The sequence below is a fragment of the Achroia grisella genome, unplaced genomic scaffold, assembly GCF_030625045.1.
Source record: "Achroia grisella isolate CSIRO2021 unplaced genomic scaffold, CSIRO_AGI_Agris_v1 utg1245, whole genome shotgun sequence".
NCBI lineage: Eukaryota > Metazoa > Arthropoda > Insecta > Lepidoptera > Pyralidae > Achroia > Achroia grisella.
This window is the reverse complement of record NW_026712606.1, coordinates 2,916,800-2,937,636: the sequence shown is the minus strand read 5'-3', so window position 1 is coordinate 2,937,636 and position 20,837 is coordinate 2,916,800. Positions and strand designations below refer to the sequence as shown.

The 20,837-nt window shown below is 31.2% G+C and overlaps 1 protein-coding gene across 1 annotated transcript; it reads right to left on the bottom strand.

Annotated features, from left to right (window-relative positions):
• Positions 1-931: 931 nt before the first annotated feature.
• Positions 932-20,565, bottom strand: LOC131854829 (tetraspanin-2A). The gene is made up of 5 exons (XM_059205997.1): positions 20,413-20,565; positions 7,587-7,784; positions 5,879-6,055; positions 2,670-2,855; positions 932-1,868 (listed from the first exon to the last, which is right to left on the bottom strand). Exons 1-5 carry the CDS (start codon positions 20,509-20,511, stop codon positions 1,770-1,772), a joined length of 759 nt encoding a protein of 252 aa, XP_059061980.1. The 5' UTR covers positions 20,512-20,565; the 3' UTR covers positions 932-1,769.
• Between the last annotated feature and the right edge of the window lie 272 nt (positions 20,566-20,837).

The window sequence follows — 20,837 nt, the reverse complement described above, 5'->3', positions numbered from 1 at the left end:
CAAAGTGAATATTGTTTGTTTTCATAGCGGTAGTGTGTAAACCTTTGCTAATATTATAAATGTGAAACTAAATTTGTTTGTTATCTTTTAGTTCCTTAATGCATCAGTTAATCGTTAAGGTATTTGTTATATATACAACTAGCTGTACTCGCGACTTCGTGAGCGTGGAAATTAAATTTATTTTTCTAAAATACTCCTTAGCCTAGCCTAAATTACTCCTTATTACATCAGCTACCTGCCAAAAAATGCCCCATCAAAATCGGTCCAGCCATTTCAGAGATTAGCCGGAACAAACAGACAGACAGACAAAAATTGTAAAAATGTATTTATATTAATATGCATGTAGTAAAAAATGATTTCAGTATTACAAACAGACACTACAATTTTATTTATATGTATAGATGTTGTAGATATACGATACTTCTAATATAACTGCACATAAAACACAGAAAGTTTTAATTTTATCACAATCCCATTCTCTCTAAAATGTAAAACCGTTTAATTATATTAAAACCATGTGATTTGATCCCGATTCAATTCTGTCAGATATTATTACGCAGATAGGCATTGTATGTGACACGTGATCAAATATGAACGTACAAATAAATTGTTATTTACTATTTTCTATACATTTTTTGTGTCATTTTTTCCTCATTTGCCGCGAGATCCTTATGTTATATTGAATTTACCCTATTCTATGTTAAAAAGAATATTAATCGACGCTTGTTTTTAATGAAAAACTCCAGTTTTATCCAGAACCCGGAAATACCATTTTTCTATTTTACAAAATATATTGAAAAATTCATAGCAACTAATATTGTTAATCTAAATGTATATAATTACCATCAAATGGATCGTCAGCTAGTTCGCTATTGTATTCCATATAAAAAACCACAGTTTTAGAAAAACATATTTTTATTCAATAAGTCATCAAATAATTTTATGTAAAACGGTGGTTACTGTAAAAATAATAGAATTACTAAAGAAATATATTGTTCTCATTATTAATTTAGATATAAATACATTAAGGTGGAAAATATAATCTTCAAACAGATGCGGTAGGATTTGATCCGTTAGATTTGACAGCTGGAAGCTGCCCTTGGACGGTCAACTGTACTGTGTCCAATTAGGACAAAGTATGACATTGTGTGACAAGGGATAGGAATAAACATCGTGACGTCACATTTTAAAATTTCACATATTTTAGTATTAAAACTTGAAATTTGAACTATAATTATCAAAGAATTTAAAATTATTTCTAACTTTATCTAATGTAAATATATTAATATATAGATATATATATATTGGTTTACATCCTTTTTTAGTGAGTGTTCATACTCGGTCTAAATGGCAAATATGTGACTTTACACTAGAAAGGGGAGAGTATCAGAAATGTGACCGGCTGACAAAGTAAAACATCTTGAATCTCGTGTTTGGTTTTGTTTGGTTATGCGTGCCCAAAGCCATGAAAATATCTTGACTACATTTTAAATAGCATTAAACAAGACGTTGGCACCATCGGTGTTGTTACAACGAGTAGGTGCGGATTGCTGAGGTATGGGTTTGATTCCTGTTGCGTTGAGTGTGAAACATTTTCCTTTTCCACCTACTTATCTTAAAATATAGAATATACATACACATATATATATAATACAAATATATTATTATCTACTTAAATACTATTAAATAACGATCATAATAAAACTTTTAATCTTACTTAAAAGTTTTTTACCTATACGTTATACTAAGTACCTATAGATATGTTTATTCTAATTATATGAATGTGTCCTTAGTGCTTTTCTTTCTTCATATTCCTTTTCTTTTTTCACTGCTTGAATGAGGATCAGAGATATGACAGCGTTGATTACCTGTAGAAAAAATATGCTTAATAATAAATTACATTTTTTGAGTAACAAAATTGTTGTCATTTTGATATTCATCTGGAGAATAGTAAAGAAATAAAATTATTCGGAGTACGGAGATGTCATGAAGTAAAACAAAAATTGTACAGAATAGAAGTCTAAATTTATATATAAAAATTAAATGTATTTTAAATTATCTATTTATAAAATTAATATATATATATATCCGTTTATAAGAATAATAAATAAATACGCTCTTGTCCAGTACTGCGGTTATCACATTACATCGACAGTTGACAATGCCTGTGATTACCCAATTTGGAATTACCGTCGTAAAGATGTTTCTGTTAAGAAAAATAATAACCAAAACGAAAGTAAAAAATGAACCGTCTCCCATAAATTGACATTTGTCTTTTCTGCCATTTGATGCGGTGCCTAGGAAACTGATATACAAGAGAAACGCGACTCGAGTACTACAGTTTTACATAGAAGATTTAGTAGAATATTATAGTTCATGAATAGAATAGAAAATTATTTATTCAAATAAATATTGAAGCATTTTTGGATAGTCATCAGATTTTTGTTCAATCTACCGCGCATTCGGAAAGCTGTCTCATCACAAGAAGAACGAGCAAGAAACTTGCGTGTTGCTCTTTTATTAGATGGTTTGGTTGGTGTTATTGGATTCGATGTTTCTTTTGTTTTTTTAAAGTAATAATCAATAGAGATGATGATGATGATGATTGACTTGCCCAGACATAGAAAAGAAAAATCTCATCTGTTATTTATGCGATAAAAAAATCTTACACAAATCAAACAAGATGCAAGCACGATTCCGGCCAACCATCCAGTCTTGCCTTCAAGGTACCAGGTCATTTCATCGACGCAGCCATGGAAGTATGCGTTGCCAGTTACGGAGTCCCGGCACTCAGATGGTAGTGGTTTGTTATAGTTGATATAGTCCATAGCACCATCGGCACCGCAGCAGCCAATCTGAGGGGTAAATTGAACGCCATTAGATTTTTCCGTCTAATATATTTTCATATGTTTAATAACATACCCGTGTCGTCCGTAGTAGTAAGGTATCATGCCTTTGTATCCTGTAATTTCATAGCTACATCTCACTTATATACTCAGTTACATCAATTAATAATTCACTACCAGGTACAGTTAAAGTCAGTTCCAAGAGGTAAAAATTGTGACGTTATAGAAATAATCTCTGAACTGATTTTGAAAATTTCATTTTTTTATAGTATCGGATAGCCCTTTATTGAGGCATGCTATATGCTATATACCATCACGCTATACAGGAGCGAACTACAATGAAAAATGTTGCAAAAATGGGGAAATGTGAAGCAAACAAATTTGCGCAGGTCGGTTAGTACAATTTTATACGGAAATAAGTCGCTAGTCCACATGATGGAAAGTTATATTGATAGGACCTATGCAGACTATTTTAGACAAACTTTCTTTAGTCTACTGTCTTTGTTAGAAAAACTTAATAAATTCACAGATTTTGATTAGACTTAGGATTAGGTTATAGTTTAGGATTTATTTTTATACCAGTACAATTAAAGTTTTTAGGTTTATAGACTCTTTTTTGAAATACAAAATGAAATAAAGCAATTTAACCTGGTTTTTCTGTCTGTCCTGTACTTTTAGAAACTACTTTATAGATGTTCTAACATTTAATAGTGATCTATCATGACCTAGACAGACGTTATCTGAACAGAAAATTTTCTTTTCTCGTCATGTAAGATTGAAATTTATATAATGTATAGTATCTAATCATTGAGATTACATTTTTAAGGCAGAAAATAAAATTAATTTCTCTTTATACATAGTGTAATAAAATTAAAAATGCACAGTTTTTTGTTTCGTTTCAACAATCTATTCACGAAAAAGGGGAAACAAGAATCTCGTCACATCTAACGAAGCAAACACCAAAACGCATTTGTAGAATGGACAGATGCTGTCGAAGGCTGTAGTTTACAGAGAAAATAGGGTTGCCAGGTATTAAAGCAAAGTCAAAATTATTTATTTATTTAGGATAATTTTATTCACTTATGCAAGTTTTTATCACTATCACTACTGCCAGTTTAGCTAATCACTTGAGTTAAGAGGACCTAAATTAACTGTTCTTTTCTACTATCTATCATAATACTCGCGTAATGTTATTTAAATAATGTTTTTACGAATTTATATTTGTGAATAGATTTTAAGAATCCAATATTATACGTGTACTAGCCTTTGTCCGCGGCTTCGCTCGCGTTAATTTATCCTCTTGGGGGTGGAATTCATCAAAATCCTTTCTTAGGGGATGCCTACGTTATAGTAGCTTTATGCAAGCAAAATCTCAGCCCGATCGGTTTAAAATTGATAAAGTTTCATACAAACTTTCATCCCCTATTTTATCCCCTTAGGGGTAGAATTAATCAAAATCCTTCCTTAGCGGATGCCTACGTCATAATATCCACCTGCATGTCAAATTTCAGCCCGATCCGTCAGTGGTTTGGGCTGTGCGTTGATAGATCACTATGTTAGTCACCTTTGAGTTATATATATTATACGTGTATTATTTGTGTTCATCGAGTAGAAATATAATATAGATATTTAAAAGGGTGTTTATATATAGTAAAGAACTATATATAGACATATTTATAAATATCTTACTTATAATATGTAAGAATTTATTACATACATAGTATTAGAAAACAACAAAGAAATGACAAATAAAATCGATTGAGTCGTGATCAAGTTATGTTATCGATGATGTTACCAAAGGAAATAGGTATTCATTTATACAAATTTATTTGAAAAAGATACATAAATTGTTCAATCTTAATGTCATAGATATATTCAATGTAGGAGTTTTAACTTGTACTTTAAGTCAGTGCCTGATTATTAAATAGAGATAATAGTGAAAAGATAAATAATTAATTACAGTGTAAAATACACAATTGTTAAAATCTAAGGTATTGTAATATTTGTTGTTATCGTATCTTTACATTAAGTTTCTAAAAAGACATAAATAATGAAAATATAAATTAAATTAGTAGCATATATTTTAACAATTTTTTTTTGTATTGAATTTAGTACAATTTCGTTTTCAACCCTGGCAGGACAGACGTATTCCGGGCCGACAGTTCGGTATAGTGGTAGGTACTAATCAAATGGCCTCGTGTGGCACGTACCGTACCCGATCGAACACAGTTCCAATCATAAACTCTCACAGTCGAAACTCTGTTTAATGTGAGCTGGTTTCATGGTAAATCTTCCCAGGCTATTGAGCTTGTTAATTGGCGTGATATATCAAGTTTGATAGGTAAGGATTAAGTCGGATTGCTCTCGTGGGGAATATTTTAGATGTACTACGGCTAACTTCTGTTTCATATGTTACTGCTGCATATGAAATTAATGCGTTATATTTAGTTCAGATGTGTTAGTATTTTCAATATCAAATTTTATTATACACTATCTGAAAATTGATAAAACTTTATTGCCTGCTAATTCTAGTCTATTTTTAAAGCTTTTTTCCGTCTGTGACGAATGAAACGTGTTTCTGACTATCTCCAGTATCTGATTATCATTATTATGTTCTGCATAGTCTGAAATGATGAGCGACCTAACCGGACCTGAACCTCCAAAGATGTACAATTACAAAGGAATTGCCCAGCATGAGTGTTATATCAGGGAGAGCATGAATAGTTAGAAAGGAACCTAAGAGCTTCAAATATTGAGCTTTGATTTTTGTGCGAGCAGTTTGCTCATAGCCCCCCTACGCATGAGTTAAAAGAGATGGAATGGATGAGTAGAATCCAATAACTTAAAGTATTATACCTATATAAATATAGTGGTACTAAATTATCCTAATATTACAAAATTTATTGAGTCCTTATCATAAACATATGTCTATAATTTTATTATAAGAACTATTCTTTATTTCGATAACAATAATCTTATTTCTTTCTATAAGTAATAGGTGTATTAATAGTGTGGTATTAAATGTAACTTACTCCTTCTTGTACCATCCTTAAGATCAACTTGCTTCCTTCGTGTTGAGGATTGTGAATCAATCTCAGAAAAACGTCTTTAATAATAGGCTGTATGCTGGAATCATATGTGGAGAAATCAAGGACCACGCAAGATCCCACGAGTCCAAATACGAACGCCGCTATTTGGGTGCCAATATACTGTAAATAATAAAAATAAATAAGTGAAAAGCAAAATTAAAGGAAATTAATGGGTATTATTTTATTTTTTATTATTTATTTTTAGGATATATATAGTACATAAGTTAGTAACAAGCGAAATTAACATATTCATTATCATAAATTTTAATAACATTATTATAAGAGTTTGGTGTAATTAGTCAAATGTACCTTAGATATAATTTGGTATACCTACCGTTATAAACTAATTTGGCACTACTGTCTAAACAGACGTAGGTACCTATCACTGGTAATGTAATTAACGTAGGTTAATCTCACCTAGTCCACGTATATGTTACTGCAGATGAATGAAAATTAGATAAGATGTATGTACATAGTCCCTACTAATAGACTATGTAGCATATTAATGAATATTGTTAGTTATCTAAAGCATTTAAAACGTTGTGGCTTAGTGGCGTACCTCCTATCTTGAATTACGCGTAAGTGGTTGTGAGTTCAGATTTGGTAGGCAAGAAATAATTATAATGCGTGTTAATTTATTTTTCTGACTGACTTTTCGACGAAGAGAAAACTGTTAAATATAATAAATAAATAAGCCCTGGACAATAATCACAGCGTCATCTAGTCCCATAGTAAGCAGAGCGTGGGTATTATATAACCAATAAATTTAGATATATTTTTTTGTAAATACATACTAATATATAGATACATAGAAAACAAGCAGACCAATACAAACAATCATACCCATATATACAAATGTTTGCACCGTGCGAGGAATCGAACCCGCGGCCATCGAAAGTAAAGTGGTGTGCTAAACCGATAGACTACCGTTGCCGTCAAAAGACATATAAAATCAAAAATTAATCCGAGATACGGCGGTAGGTTCTTGTCACGGTGGATTCAAATTTAGGTACCTAGCGAAAGGTGGCATGTTCATGTGTCTCATTGAACACAAATAACAGTTGACAATCTGGGATAACAGTCGTGACAGTCTGTACTATATTTTCTATTTGTTGACAGAAGGATATCTTTTTATTAAATATACTTTCTATTCAGAGTCAGATGCAAGTGAGAATTGATGTTAGGGGAACTACCATGCATCCCTTTTAGCGCGGGGAAAATAATAGATGAGAAAAAACAAAGGGAAGACACCCCTAGCATATATTTTTGTATAAAAAAATAGTATAAAATATATTTCCGTCTGTCTGTTTCTCAGTTTGTTTGTTTTAAACTAAGCGACTAATTTTGAATTTTCATTATTATCTAGAGATTTTTATCTATATTTTGCATAATAAATGCCTTTGTTGCTTATTCTAGTTCTCAGGTGCTAATCCATACTAATATTATAAATACGAATGTGTGTTTGTTTCTGTATCTGTCAGTTTTTCTTTAAATGTTGATGGCTAACCGGCTGAATGGACTTTACACTGAAATTTGTCGCAAATATAAATTGTATCACAAGCCCGGATATAGGCTATCTTTTAACTAAAAAAATAGCAAAGTCGCTGAAAATTTATAGTTTTAATATAAAAATATAAATAAAATTATATACCGCAAATAAAATTTTGGAATTTTCCGCAAGAGCTGCAACACAACCCACGAATGAAACCGTCATGATGATCAGCGATCCGATAAGGATGATGTAGATTCCAATGAAATACTTTTGGAGTTCCAAGGTCCTCATCCATTCATTGAAGCCGGGCTCGAAACAGATCCATAGACAAAGGGCGAATATGGAAACACCGAATAACTGTAAAAAAAATAGAATTGGTGAAATTAGTAAATATGTAACCACTTCATTATATCGTGACGAAACCTAAAGTACAGCAGAATCCTATAAAATGGTATAAATATTTGTCATGTAATTATATGTAACGTGATATGATCGGAGTATTTATATAACAACTTATTTGATACTTAAAAGATTCAACTTTAATCATTCGATAATTCATTGGAGCTATTCTAGTGACTGCAGACACCACATAATGACTTTTTATTAAGTTGTTAATCCAGTATTTTCTATACGAAACTATGGATCATTTAATAGTAATATATATTTTATACACTTTTACGAAAAACGTGTTCACTTTTTTAGCGTAATTAAATATGACCCTTTAGGAATTTGATCTTCTATAATAGAAGTTTTTAACAAGCTCTGTTTATACATAAAATGTATTTTTTTTACCTGCTTTTTATACAGCGTAGGTACATTAAAATAGAAACAATTGTAGGTGTTCATACTTATTTTCAATAATTAATTATAGGAATATTCAAATAATCTTTATTTTTTATTAAAATGTATAATGTATTACTAATTAGTATTTTCCTAGGTTTGTAATTACAATATGAAAACATATTACAAATTTATCTTTTTAATGTCTGTTGCCAATAGTTATATGTAATTTAAATTTTATGGTCTAATTATGTAGCATACATTTATTTTAAATCAAACTCAAATTCAAAATCATAAGGAATACTTTCAGCTTATGCATGTAATTTTTTATTACTAAAAACGACTATTTTTTATTACTAAACTTGCAGGAAACTCAACTGATCTTCCCAGATTAGGTATCCTTCTACTTTCAAATTGTATATACAAATATATACAATTTCATTATCCTGCTTTCCTTAGACATTCTTTGCACATGCCTTTTTATCTAACCGGACACTTTCAAATTCCAGCCTTAATTTCGCACAACTATATTACGACTGTGATAGATATAGGTATGCATTAGACTTTAAAGAATTAACTTTTAAATTTAATACAAATAACCATTTCTGCTATAGTAAGTAATAAATAGGCATAATCGTATATTTTGGGAAAAGGCTGCAGCAGCCTTTTCCCCGCCTTTCGAGGAACCCTAAAACTAATAAAGATAATTCTATGATGAACGGTAGTAATCGAGAAGTCGGAATCTAAAAGTTTTATAACCTCATTAAGGTACAAGTGTGCTATCAACTTTTATTAGACGAATATCTAGATTGCCGTATCCTTGTAATAGCTTTGTTTTGCCTCCAAAATAGAGGGAGATAAAGGGCAACTTGGTAATAATAATATTTTCTGACTAGGTAAGACTACTAATACAGGAGGATGTTTTCAAGTAGAATACAATATGGAATCGATAAATGCCCTGTCAGAGCTGAATTTTAGTTTTGTCTATGGTATATTAACGAGTATTATCTACTCGTAGTACTATAATAAAAGTATTATAGACAGTATTTGTAGATACTATTAATAATTAATTTTAGAGTTACTAAGTTTTAGTTACTTTACTGAGTAATTTGTTTATAAAATTAAAAAGCTTATCTGAGAAATTAATAAGTTAATCTGAGATAATAGTAATAAATGCTGCTTTTAATAGTACCTTAGTAGCATTTATTACTATTATATAAGATACAAAATAAAGTTCAATATTTTTAAATTATCAATAGATCATCAGTTAATAAATGCACACATTAGTCAAAACTACGAGTATACTTAATTATATATGTACTTTTGTTTTTTATTTTTATGAAATCTTTAAAATAATATTTTTTATTGAGGAGGAAGGCGGAAGGTTACGTAGGGTAGGTAGGTAGGTAGGTAGTATTGGTACGGTGTTTTATTACGCAATAGTAGATTATTATTAAAAAAATATTTACATATAATATTGAAACACTCTGTACATATGACAAATTATAGCACATCTATTCAGTGGCAAACTTCCGTTCCTTATTCAAACTTTTACAATATTTAACCTTTCATGCCAGTTCTTTGTTTGTAATAGACTTTTGTTTTTCTTGGCTCTAGGGACGGTGGAGCAATTGCTTCAGTGTATTAGCAACCTAAGTCCCGTACAAGTTTGACAAGAAGTAATCGATACAAATATACGATTTTAATAAAAGTGAATAACGTGACAGGTCTCTAGTGACTTCCGGTATATGTTTTAGTTTATATTTTGACTCTAATTTCTACATTGATTTTTTTTACGATTAATATATATTTATTATACTTTTTCTCAATAATGTTATGGAAGTAAATGATAGGGAATCAATTTAAATTGCATAAGTGAAGTGAAGATGAATGATGATGAAAAGAAATGAAAATATTTTTTAATCCTATTTAAATTAACTGATGTCATGTTTTCACCAGATTTAATGTGATAATAAATCGCGTGTACTTTAAATATATCTTAGTATATTATATTATATTATTTTTTATTATAAAATATATAAATATATATAATATGTTAAAAGTGAGGACAATCTCTCGCACAAATGACTTGAAATATATATATGACGATGTGTACAGAGTAGACAAAAAAAATTGTAAAATCTCTGTTCAATTAATTTTTTGTAAGACAGTCACCTAATTCCCTATATATAATAATATATTATACTACCTCTTATTATAAGTAACATTGTTTTCGATTCGTATATCTTTTGCAAGAATAACATAAATTTTACCTCAATACGAGATAGAAATATTGGATTCAACAAAAGCTTTTACTTGCTATTGATAACATCGTTACAATATATTCCGTGGCATTCATAAGACAAACAGAGCATATCCATACATCATTATAACTGCAGGAGCTGGGTTCGCAATCCATTAGCGTTTTGCACGTAGACTCCAAGTTAGAGGTGTCATATGATGCGTAACAGTTTAGCTACAATAAATTTATTAAATTCATTGCAAATTTAAATTAAAAACTATGCTATTTCCGGGCGTCTTCATTTGTCATTTGATATTTATTATTATCGTTAAATATATTCTTATAGTAAAAGTCAAAAACATTCTCTCGTAATATGAATTTGAGTGAAAGAATTCATGGCATAGTAAAAAATGAAAACTACATCAATTTTGTTAGCCTAATATTTATACGGTTATAAAATTAAAATATTTTTTAAATTGTCATTTTTACTGTAAAATAATTTTAAAAGGTAAAATTTGAGCAGGTAGACTTTATACAAAGTTATTTGCGCGGATATCTCTGTCGATATTCAGTATTGTTTGTTAGAATCAATAAAATTGTTGATTCATATTCGACAAACGCATGTGCTTGATATTAATATTGGAAAACCGTGTTCATAATGATGGCAGTTCTATATCATAATACTCGGTTGCTCTGTGAAATGATACGTAAAGTTGATTTCTATGTTAGGTCGTGTTGAAAAATCATATAATACGTTAGGTTGACCTGCTATTACTGCTTGAGATACAATTTCTAATGATGAATGATCTACTGTGGCCGATGTTGATTAACTAGTGAGTTTCCAGAGAAATTATTTCTCTCTATGCCTAGAATTATTGTGTACAATATGAGACGGCTATATAAAAACACTTTTTTCCTGTATATTTAAACTCACCTAAGTCGCAATTGATATGTAACTGTTATATTATTCATGTATGTACGGTGAACATAAATATATACAAAAGTGAAATTATTAGTTGATATTGTTATTCCCGTGATGACAGACCTCAACTTTTACTCAATATATGTGTTTTTATTTATATTTTTATAATTTCCCAAGCATTTTTATTACTAAATATTGAGAATGGTTGAATTTCTGGTATTATCGTATAATTCTACATACCGTATTTTAGAGTTAATTTGTAGCAATTGGTACGGGTAACCTTTATTAACTTTGTATTGTTCATCTAATTTGTATAAATAGTCATTAATTAAAAAAAAAAGATAAATAACATTAGAAAATTATGTGTAATTAAAGGTGGATAAATTAGGAAGAGTCCGGGTTCTTTCTTAATTTGGTTGGATTATAATCGACCTCTATAATTCGTCTAGAAAAACAAATATCGTGAAATAAATACATAAATATCCATTCGACTAAGTGAGTTATACTTTTGTTGATACAGTATCAGATAACGAAAACTGATAACATATTATAGGTAACGCATGTTTGAATATCGTAGCCACTTCATTGTTGAATTTAAAACAACAGTCTATAGTGATTCACTATGAGCATTTATAGATTCTGCAATTAAATATATACCAATGCACAATAAGACTATAATGGGTACAGTCAGAAGCAACAATATGTAGTCTTCATTTGATTGCTCCTTCAATATTTCAGCACAGTTGACATTATTTTCTTATATTTTTAAACATTACTAAAAATTTATATTGTAATAAGCGACAAATTATTGGGGCTTAAAATATATGAATACTTATAATCCAAAAGTCAACGTACGTTTTGAGTAAAAGTACGTAAATTAAGTATTATTATAGTTTTATTGTAATATGAAAAGTAATGTAGAATTGTAGGCTTATTCTCTAAATTATACATGTATAAAATTTTTTTTTAATCGAATACAGCATCACCTTATTAATATTATAAACGCGAAAGTGTGAGGTGTTGTGAGGATGGACGGATAGATGGATGGATGGATGTTTGCAACTCTTTTACGTAAAAACTACTGAATAGATCAATAAAAAGAAACATATGTTTTGAAAATAACTCATAATAAATCTGATTGTACTGATTGATTATAGAAAGTTGCTAATCAATGAAAGCTGTAATTTTTTATATTACTTTAATGATATAAAAAAATGATGATGATGATTTGATGGTCGATCTGAGAAAAAGTGGTAACCGTCACCGTTGTTCATCTGGTGGAAAAATTAAATGATACAAAGTAACCCAAGCGAGCAACATTGTACAAACTCCCTCTACTGTAAAAATGCAGGAATGAAAGAAAAGTAGAGTATAACTTCAATGGAATATTCCCAATACATATTATTAATATATCTCTTTTATATCTTATATGTACTCGCAATCAGTATGTGCCTATGTGTGTACCTTGTTTATTCACTTAATGTAACATTTTTAGAGCACGTCTTCTTATTCGGTAGCAAAAGACTGGGTTTTTTTAGAATGTTAAAAATTTATGGCATCGTAAAAAGTAGCACGGAGCTCGTTTGCGCGCCCCTGTCTTCGTACGAATATGACGTTACAATGTACACTTATGTCATACATCGAGAATTGGTACATTGTTCCACCTTTCGAATCAGTTAAATAGACTGGCATCATCATTTTATTTACTTATAACCCATTGATGATTTCTCTTGATGATGATACAAAAGTACACGCATTGCGCTAATGGTATCTGTGGAGGATGATTGAACAAGCATGAAGTCAGAGCAGTTAATCTATCGTGGTGAATTTATACATACACCAGAAATTATACACGGTGGTTGGTTAATTTCTGGTCAGGATGGTTGCTTTCATTAGGTAACAGCGAGATAGTATGCATCTATGGACTATAATAACGAATTTGTTCTTTATTCGGACGTAGCGTTACACTCAGTTTCTTAGCGAATCTTTAATCAGTAAACATAGTCACAACATCGCCTTATTGTCTTGGAGCCCTTTAATATGCTTCAATTATTAAAGGGCTCCAAGGGCTCCAAGGGCACCTTAATAATTATTTTTTATAATTAGCGTTGTAAGTTATTTCTAGGAATGCCAAAAGTCAATCTGTGTATTGAAATGCCAATGAATCAATCGTGAATAACGTTTTATAGAACTCTCGCTAATTTGATATCCTCGACGAAAATGTACTAAGACTGGGTTATTAATTACACAATTGAAATATTTTAAGTGTGCTTTTTATGATCCTTCCAAGTGTCGAAAACCTCGAGTTCAATAAATGCAGGAATAAATAATTGAATTTAAATATAAATTATAAAGATGAAATTGAACAAATATATCAACTCGAAATCGATTGTTAATTATTACAATATAAAAAACAATGTAAAGTATCTATTCATATCTTTTGCCCTAATGTATGTGGTGTAGTTTTAGATTTTTTTTTAATGTTCCCTACTCCGTTAGTGTATTGAGACGACACTATTTAAAACATATGGTTTCAACACCGTCCCGTCTGAACACGATAACAGTCGTCAGTCTCAGTATCTACCCAATGTATCCCCTTGGAGACACCTGCAAAGCTGGAATAATAAAGAGTTTTACAACGTTTCAAAATGGGACTTTTTCGCGCAATTCAACCGCAGCGTGCACTTAAGGGATTTGAATATCTTATATGGAAGGCTTTATCTATTCTACGCAAGTCGCGATCCGCGGTTGGAATGAATTCGTCTTAGTATTTCACGCTCATTGTATTTATATACTTTTTGAACATCAGATATTACGTTCATTGTAGTCTATTTTTGGCAAACCGAATAATAAAAGGACATTTTATTTTAATCAGTACTGTAATGTATTAAGTTTGTTATCGAACGTAAACAGGTACAGACTGTTGTGAATTAAACAAGTTTACAGATGGTACAGGCCTTTAATGATCCAGGTAATATTTGAGCGATATTATCATCTACCATCAGCTATTATAAAATTACTTTCGATATATGTATAACATAAAACGATTTCAGGTAAATAGTGTCTATACAGCTGAATTCTATTACCGATGGTTCGGTACTGATTTGCACGGCGTCATAAAAATGAGAAAGATTAAAATATGTAGATGGTTTACTTCCTTATCGTCTAAAATTTAGCTGTTGACTGGCCACAGGTAGTCACGTCTCTAGATACTGGTGGGAAAACTCTCTACAAAGTTTCGTGCATGAATACTGGACAAGCTTGCATGCCGTGTTTCTATTATGAAGGATGATATATGCTAGTGAATACTGGTGACTGTCCTGGGTACTGAATGAAATGCATATGTACTTGGATATACAGTATAAGAATATACTTTGCTGTCCTACTTTCTATTAGGTGGGCTTTATTCCAAGATGTAAGCCAAGTAGGTTAGAATGAAAGTAGTGGAAAGCTATGCATCTTTAAATTACAGATATTTATACACATTTCAAAACTAAGCAGATCTTGTTCTTGGCAAACTAGAACACTGACAGTGTATATTTTTTGCAATTTAATAAATAATATTTACGATCTATAGCATAGACAACTTTAATGTCCATTGATAAATATTGTCAAGGTTTAGTCGCGAATAAAAACTAGTCTTAATGAATATTCTAATTAAGAAACATTGAATTTTTTTGTTTGTTTGATAATTTTAAAATATACCTACCTAGATTTTGAAAAATTTTCACATATTGAAAACACTTTTAATTTTAACAGAAATTAAGATCTTTACAATAATTGCATCCGTGCGAAATCGGGGTGAGTGCCTAGTTTCATATAAATCGAAATCATATGAGTGGAAGCGAGTTCTTACGGAAACGCCCCATGACTTAGCCCCGCTCGTCGTTTACTGAGGAGATTGCGGGAAAATAAATTTCGTAAATAGAATGAGACGAGTCAGCGAGTAAACTGGAATTTGAGCGTTGAGTCCCCTTGTTTCGTCGCGCCAAAGATTTTTCTTTTGATGTCGGCCTCCGGATATGTACGTCATTTACATACATATTTATGACTGGAAAACGTCTCGGGTAATTACATTTTTGAATTTTCTTCTTAATAATGTCACTTACCTTTTCACTCGCTGTATATGTATTATAAAATGTCACTGAACTTTTTTTTTCTGTAAAATGAATGCTATGTTGGAAATTATACTCGTATTACGGATGGAAGGGACTTATTTATATTAAAATGGAAGCAGGATTATATTCGTTTGTTGGAATGTCAACAGGCGTAATCTTTAAAATGTAATCGTATAACATCGAATTTTTAGACATGTCGCTAAGATAAAACTCATTATAATTATTTTACCATACACGTTTTGTCATTTTTACTGTATTGTGTAAATCAAAACTGTGGTAGGCAATCCCATTTCAGTTTTAACTGCATGCGTATGTCCGAGATATAATTGAATTTGCATATATCTCTTTTAAATTTCATTTAAATCTGTTTTATAATTACATTTTAAGTAACATGCCGTGCATATCCGTTAGAATCATGGACAACTAAAAATATGCTGTATGGTATAATTACCAAAGCAATTCAGTAAGTTGAAAAAACGTGAATTTCAAATGACGTTCTAAATACTTACAATTATCTGAAAATCATTCTCTTCCCTTTTAAATCAATGAGTTAAAAACAAAAATGTTCAATTCATTTGATGAACATTGTAAGGTAAAGTTTAACAGAAGTATTTGCACATCAAAATCAGTTCAAAAGTAAATACCTTGGAGGAAGCAATTAAAATCTGACGTTTGATTCCAGTTCATTTGGTCAAGATTTCACACAAGGGCGTCGCCTCGCTCTAATGGAAGCCACGCCATTCGTCTTGGCGTAAATCCAAAAGTCAATTATCGAAAACCCGCGCCGGTAACTTCGGCAATTATTCCTCATTTGTGCTGGAACACCTTAACGAGTGAGGTTTGAACGACACTTGACTTTCCGTTGCTCCGCGTTTTTGGCATTCGCGTAACTCGTAGCTGACTACGTAGTGTTCTCGTTGAGGTGCTTCTGTTTTGAAGTGCTCGTTATTTATGCACTTGTTACGTAAAATATGTTGTTTTTTAATTAAATATCAACATAATTCCATAAATGTCATCGTAGTGATTGCCGATGTAATTTTGCACGGAGCCAACAAATGAGTCTTGTTTGGTACTATTCTTTATAGTATTTTTTTTGAGTAACTAGAATGGTAAAAAATGATAGGATGTGGCAACTATTGCCAATAGACATCGCCTATATACATATAGAACACAACAGATGTGACTTTATGCGTTTCCATTTTAGTGGACTAAGCCTTCGTACCATGCAAGTTCACTACTTGATTACATGTCATGAAACATAAAATACAAAGCGTGTTTGGCGGCAGAAATAACCGACACAGTGGTAGTCACGAAGATCACTTAGTACAGGGTATCTCATGAAGATACCTCGTTATCTATATAGGTTATGGAGAGGTCTATACTCATTAGTGTGATGTCAGTCTTCATTGTTCATTATGTACTATATATAATAATATAATAATAGATTTAAGGTCAATAGCATCATCATCATCATCATCATCATCTGCTTCATCCTTATCCCATTTATTTGGGGTCGGCGTAATATGTTTTTCGTTTCCATTCATCCCTGTTCGCAGTCATTGCGTTATTTACTTCCTTTCTTACCATATCATCTTTCACACAGTCCATCCATCTCTTTTTTGGCCTTCCTCTGCCCTTATAACCATCCACATTCATTTGTAACATCTTTCTTAAAATATTGTCCTCGTTCCTACGCATTACATGTCCATACCATGATAGACGATTACTCTTCAACCTCTCTGACACCGGTGCCACTTTCATACATCCTCTAATGTATTCATTCTTTATCTTATCCATTCTTGTCACACCACACATCCACCTCAACATTCTCATTTCAGTTGCATGCAGTCGTCTTTCATCCGTCGCCTTTACGGGCCAGCACTCTGATCCATACAAGACAGCAGGCCGGATCATGGTCTTGTAAATTTTCCCCTTAAGAAGAGGAACACGCGAGTCACACGTCAACCTGCCGCCACTTCATCCATCCTGCGTTAATTCTATGCTTTATTGTCTAATTCACCATTGCTTTGGAGGAGAGAACCTGATACAGGATATATAATGGAATGTCATCGTCAGCCAACGAGCACAATGTTATCTGCAAATAGCATGCACCAGGGTTCTTCTTGTATCTCCGACGTCAAGGCATCCATTATCAACAAAAAGAGGTACGGGCTTAAAGCCGATCCCTGATGCAAGCGTCAATAGCATGCGTTGATAATACAATTTGAGAGATAATAATTTTAGAAAATTATTCTTAAAATAATTGTCTTGTGTGCTAACAGCTAACGTAATAAACGATTAATTAACTGCGTGCGTAACTGCCGTTTAGTCCGGCAAGTTGTGGGTGCCAGGCGATTTAGTGCCTACGCCACGTGGCGTTAATGTCTCTTTACGATAACTTGTTGTTTAATATAACAATATATTCATCAGACTCACAAGTCTATAACTATATTCACATATTTGTATGAGGATGGAATGACGCACCAGCCTGCGCTAACGGTATACGCTCCCGGGGCACCAGTCAAGAATGATAGGATGAGCATGAACTCAGCCCATCGCGGTTAATTCATCAGGAATGGACCGCGACCGGTCTTTGGGAAGGTCTCCGTGGTCTTACCTGATGTACTCGTATTACAAAGATGCCCCTAATCGCCTTTAGTAACAATCTTCAACCCTTCAAACTAATTGAAAGTATTCTTTTTTTTTATGAAACGGTATGACAAAAATGTCATATGATGCTCGTCTTATCCCTTCTGTGTTACTATAGTTAGTAATGTACACTAACTAAAGGGATTGTTACTAATATTAATTCATAACGTCTATTGCTAGCAATGTCTCAGTTAACCTGACCTAAAGTTAAAAGTTTAGTGAATTTAACACAATGTTTTATTCTTATATGATCATCGTCCACTGGTACCCGCCAGCACAGGAGAGTGCAATATTCTATTATTATCAATCATAAAGATTTTTAGTTTATATATTATAATAAATAAACTAAATATCTCTGTGCTTTTAAAATCTTGATAAAATGTTTAAATAAAAATAAAAAAATTGAGATAATTCACTATTTACATTGTTATTTCTTACTCTATTAATAAACATAAAGTTCTTCGAATTCATAACGGATAGGATGTAATGTGATTACCGAAAGATAAAGGTGTAATGAATCAACGAAATTAATGAACGGAAGTGAAATCTCTATGAAATTATACTTTATGAGTACATGCAATAACGTATTATTTTGCTATATCATGAATCATGATATGACGCCATTTTATTCTGAAAACGGGACATACTCATATATCTAATCTGTGTTGATAAGAAATTCCTCATAGCCCTTGTTTCAGATTCATATAAAAATATATGATAAATGTTAATTTATTAATTTTTGAAGATGATGATGTGTTTATATAAAATTATTAATTTAAATATAATAAATATAATCTACCAACTATAATAAATTGAGATATTAATCAGTCTTAAAATGTATGCTTTGTTATATTGTATCATAATATTAGTCTATATGTCGCCCTTACTTGATGGTTATGTGTTTATCAAGCATGTGGGATTGAATAATAAAATAGTCCAAATTAAACTATTATTATATGGTAGAAATAATAAAAAAGTAGTTATGAAAAATATTCTACGTATGAGATTAAATACAATATTTTTAGTAGAGTCTGAAAAGATAGTTACAATATATGAAAAATCACGATGTAAACACCGGAATCAAACTATTGAGAATAATGAAGGTATCTCTGAATATTATAAACAAAGTCTGGTTTTCTATCATAATTGTTCTGTATGTACAATATTGTACAATACATAAAAAACGTATACATTGAGAGAATACATGTATACATTAAGAAAATAGTAAGATAAAACATAGAACTAGTAATATACAACGGGTTGCAATGTGCATATATGTATAAAATGTGTTTAAAATACTAATGGTGTAATTTAATAATAATTAGGTGTAGTATATATTTAGCTGTTATTAAAGGATAGTATCAGTGTGTTCGCAATAACTTGGTGCATAGTGGTTTATTTTTTAATCATTTACACATTAAAACATACTTTTTGCGACAAGTAACATATTTTATAACAGTGAAATATAATATTGTTTGTGGTCACCCTTAAGTATATAATAGTGTTCTCGATAATTTTCTTTGTTATCGAAAATCGCAACATTGAGCCGACGTCTCACCTTATAAATGAGCGATAAACTGATAAGTATTGCTGTTGCTTAAAAAAAATAAATCATATCATAGACAACATATTTACTTTGCTATTTATGGGTTGCTCCTTACAAAGATCTAAATAGTATTTTCTGACCTACTATTCAATAGAACAATAAATATGTATTTATTTTTACTTTACGAAAAAATAGATAAGTCTGGGATACAGCTTCCTACGTAGTGGAGTAATGCAAAATTCTAAGGTCCTTAATACACTATCAAATATATTATAAACAATATAGTATATTACACTATCAAATATATACGGATAGACGGATATGTAGAGTATTCGTGAACCTAATAGCTGTTTGTCGCGTATTAGTCTGCATAACTCCTTTAAAACATGTTCTTTTGGGACCTTCATAACATTCTGACCTGAATGCTTGAATAGACAGTAAAAGTTAATTATTTTGTAAATTTGAACCTACTAGTACTAACCGAGGCATTCTATGTGTTGATAGGCCACATTCTGACTGACATTCGGCAAATGTTTATAGTGTATTAATGCTTTTTATATCAGTAAAAAGTTTAGTACGATGTCTTTTATAACTTAAAATAATGAGTATCAATTGTAATCATCATATTTCGCTGAGATATACATATCCGATACACTGTAGTGTAATAAGACTTCAACACAGATTATAAAAATGACATTATGATTAGTCACAGCAATTTGGTAACTCACCCATAAAACCACATTGAAGCACATCAGCGTATACCTGATGCAGTAGATCTGACTGTCCAGTTTAGTGGTTGTTGTAGTACCCTGGCCTGTTCCACCCATTTTGAAAAATCACATTCACTGCCACAATTACCAATTGTCTGTTCGTTAACTGACTTGATCGAACACTAACTGCTTATCTTAGATAACATAGATACTATGTAGCGAGGTTATCTTTGTTTGCTAAGATAAATAGAAGATAACGCTTATGAATTGCCACACCTGTTTATTTATATGTACTATGTCGAAAAGATATTAATTAAAGCATTCCAGAGTATGACAAAATATAATATTGTCTTTGGATCGGTAGAGAAGCTCGTTTTGGTCAAAGTACTTACTGGGCTATAGTAATCGTTAATATTCAAGATATGTTCTTAAAGGTATAGTAA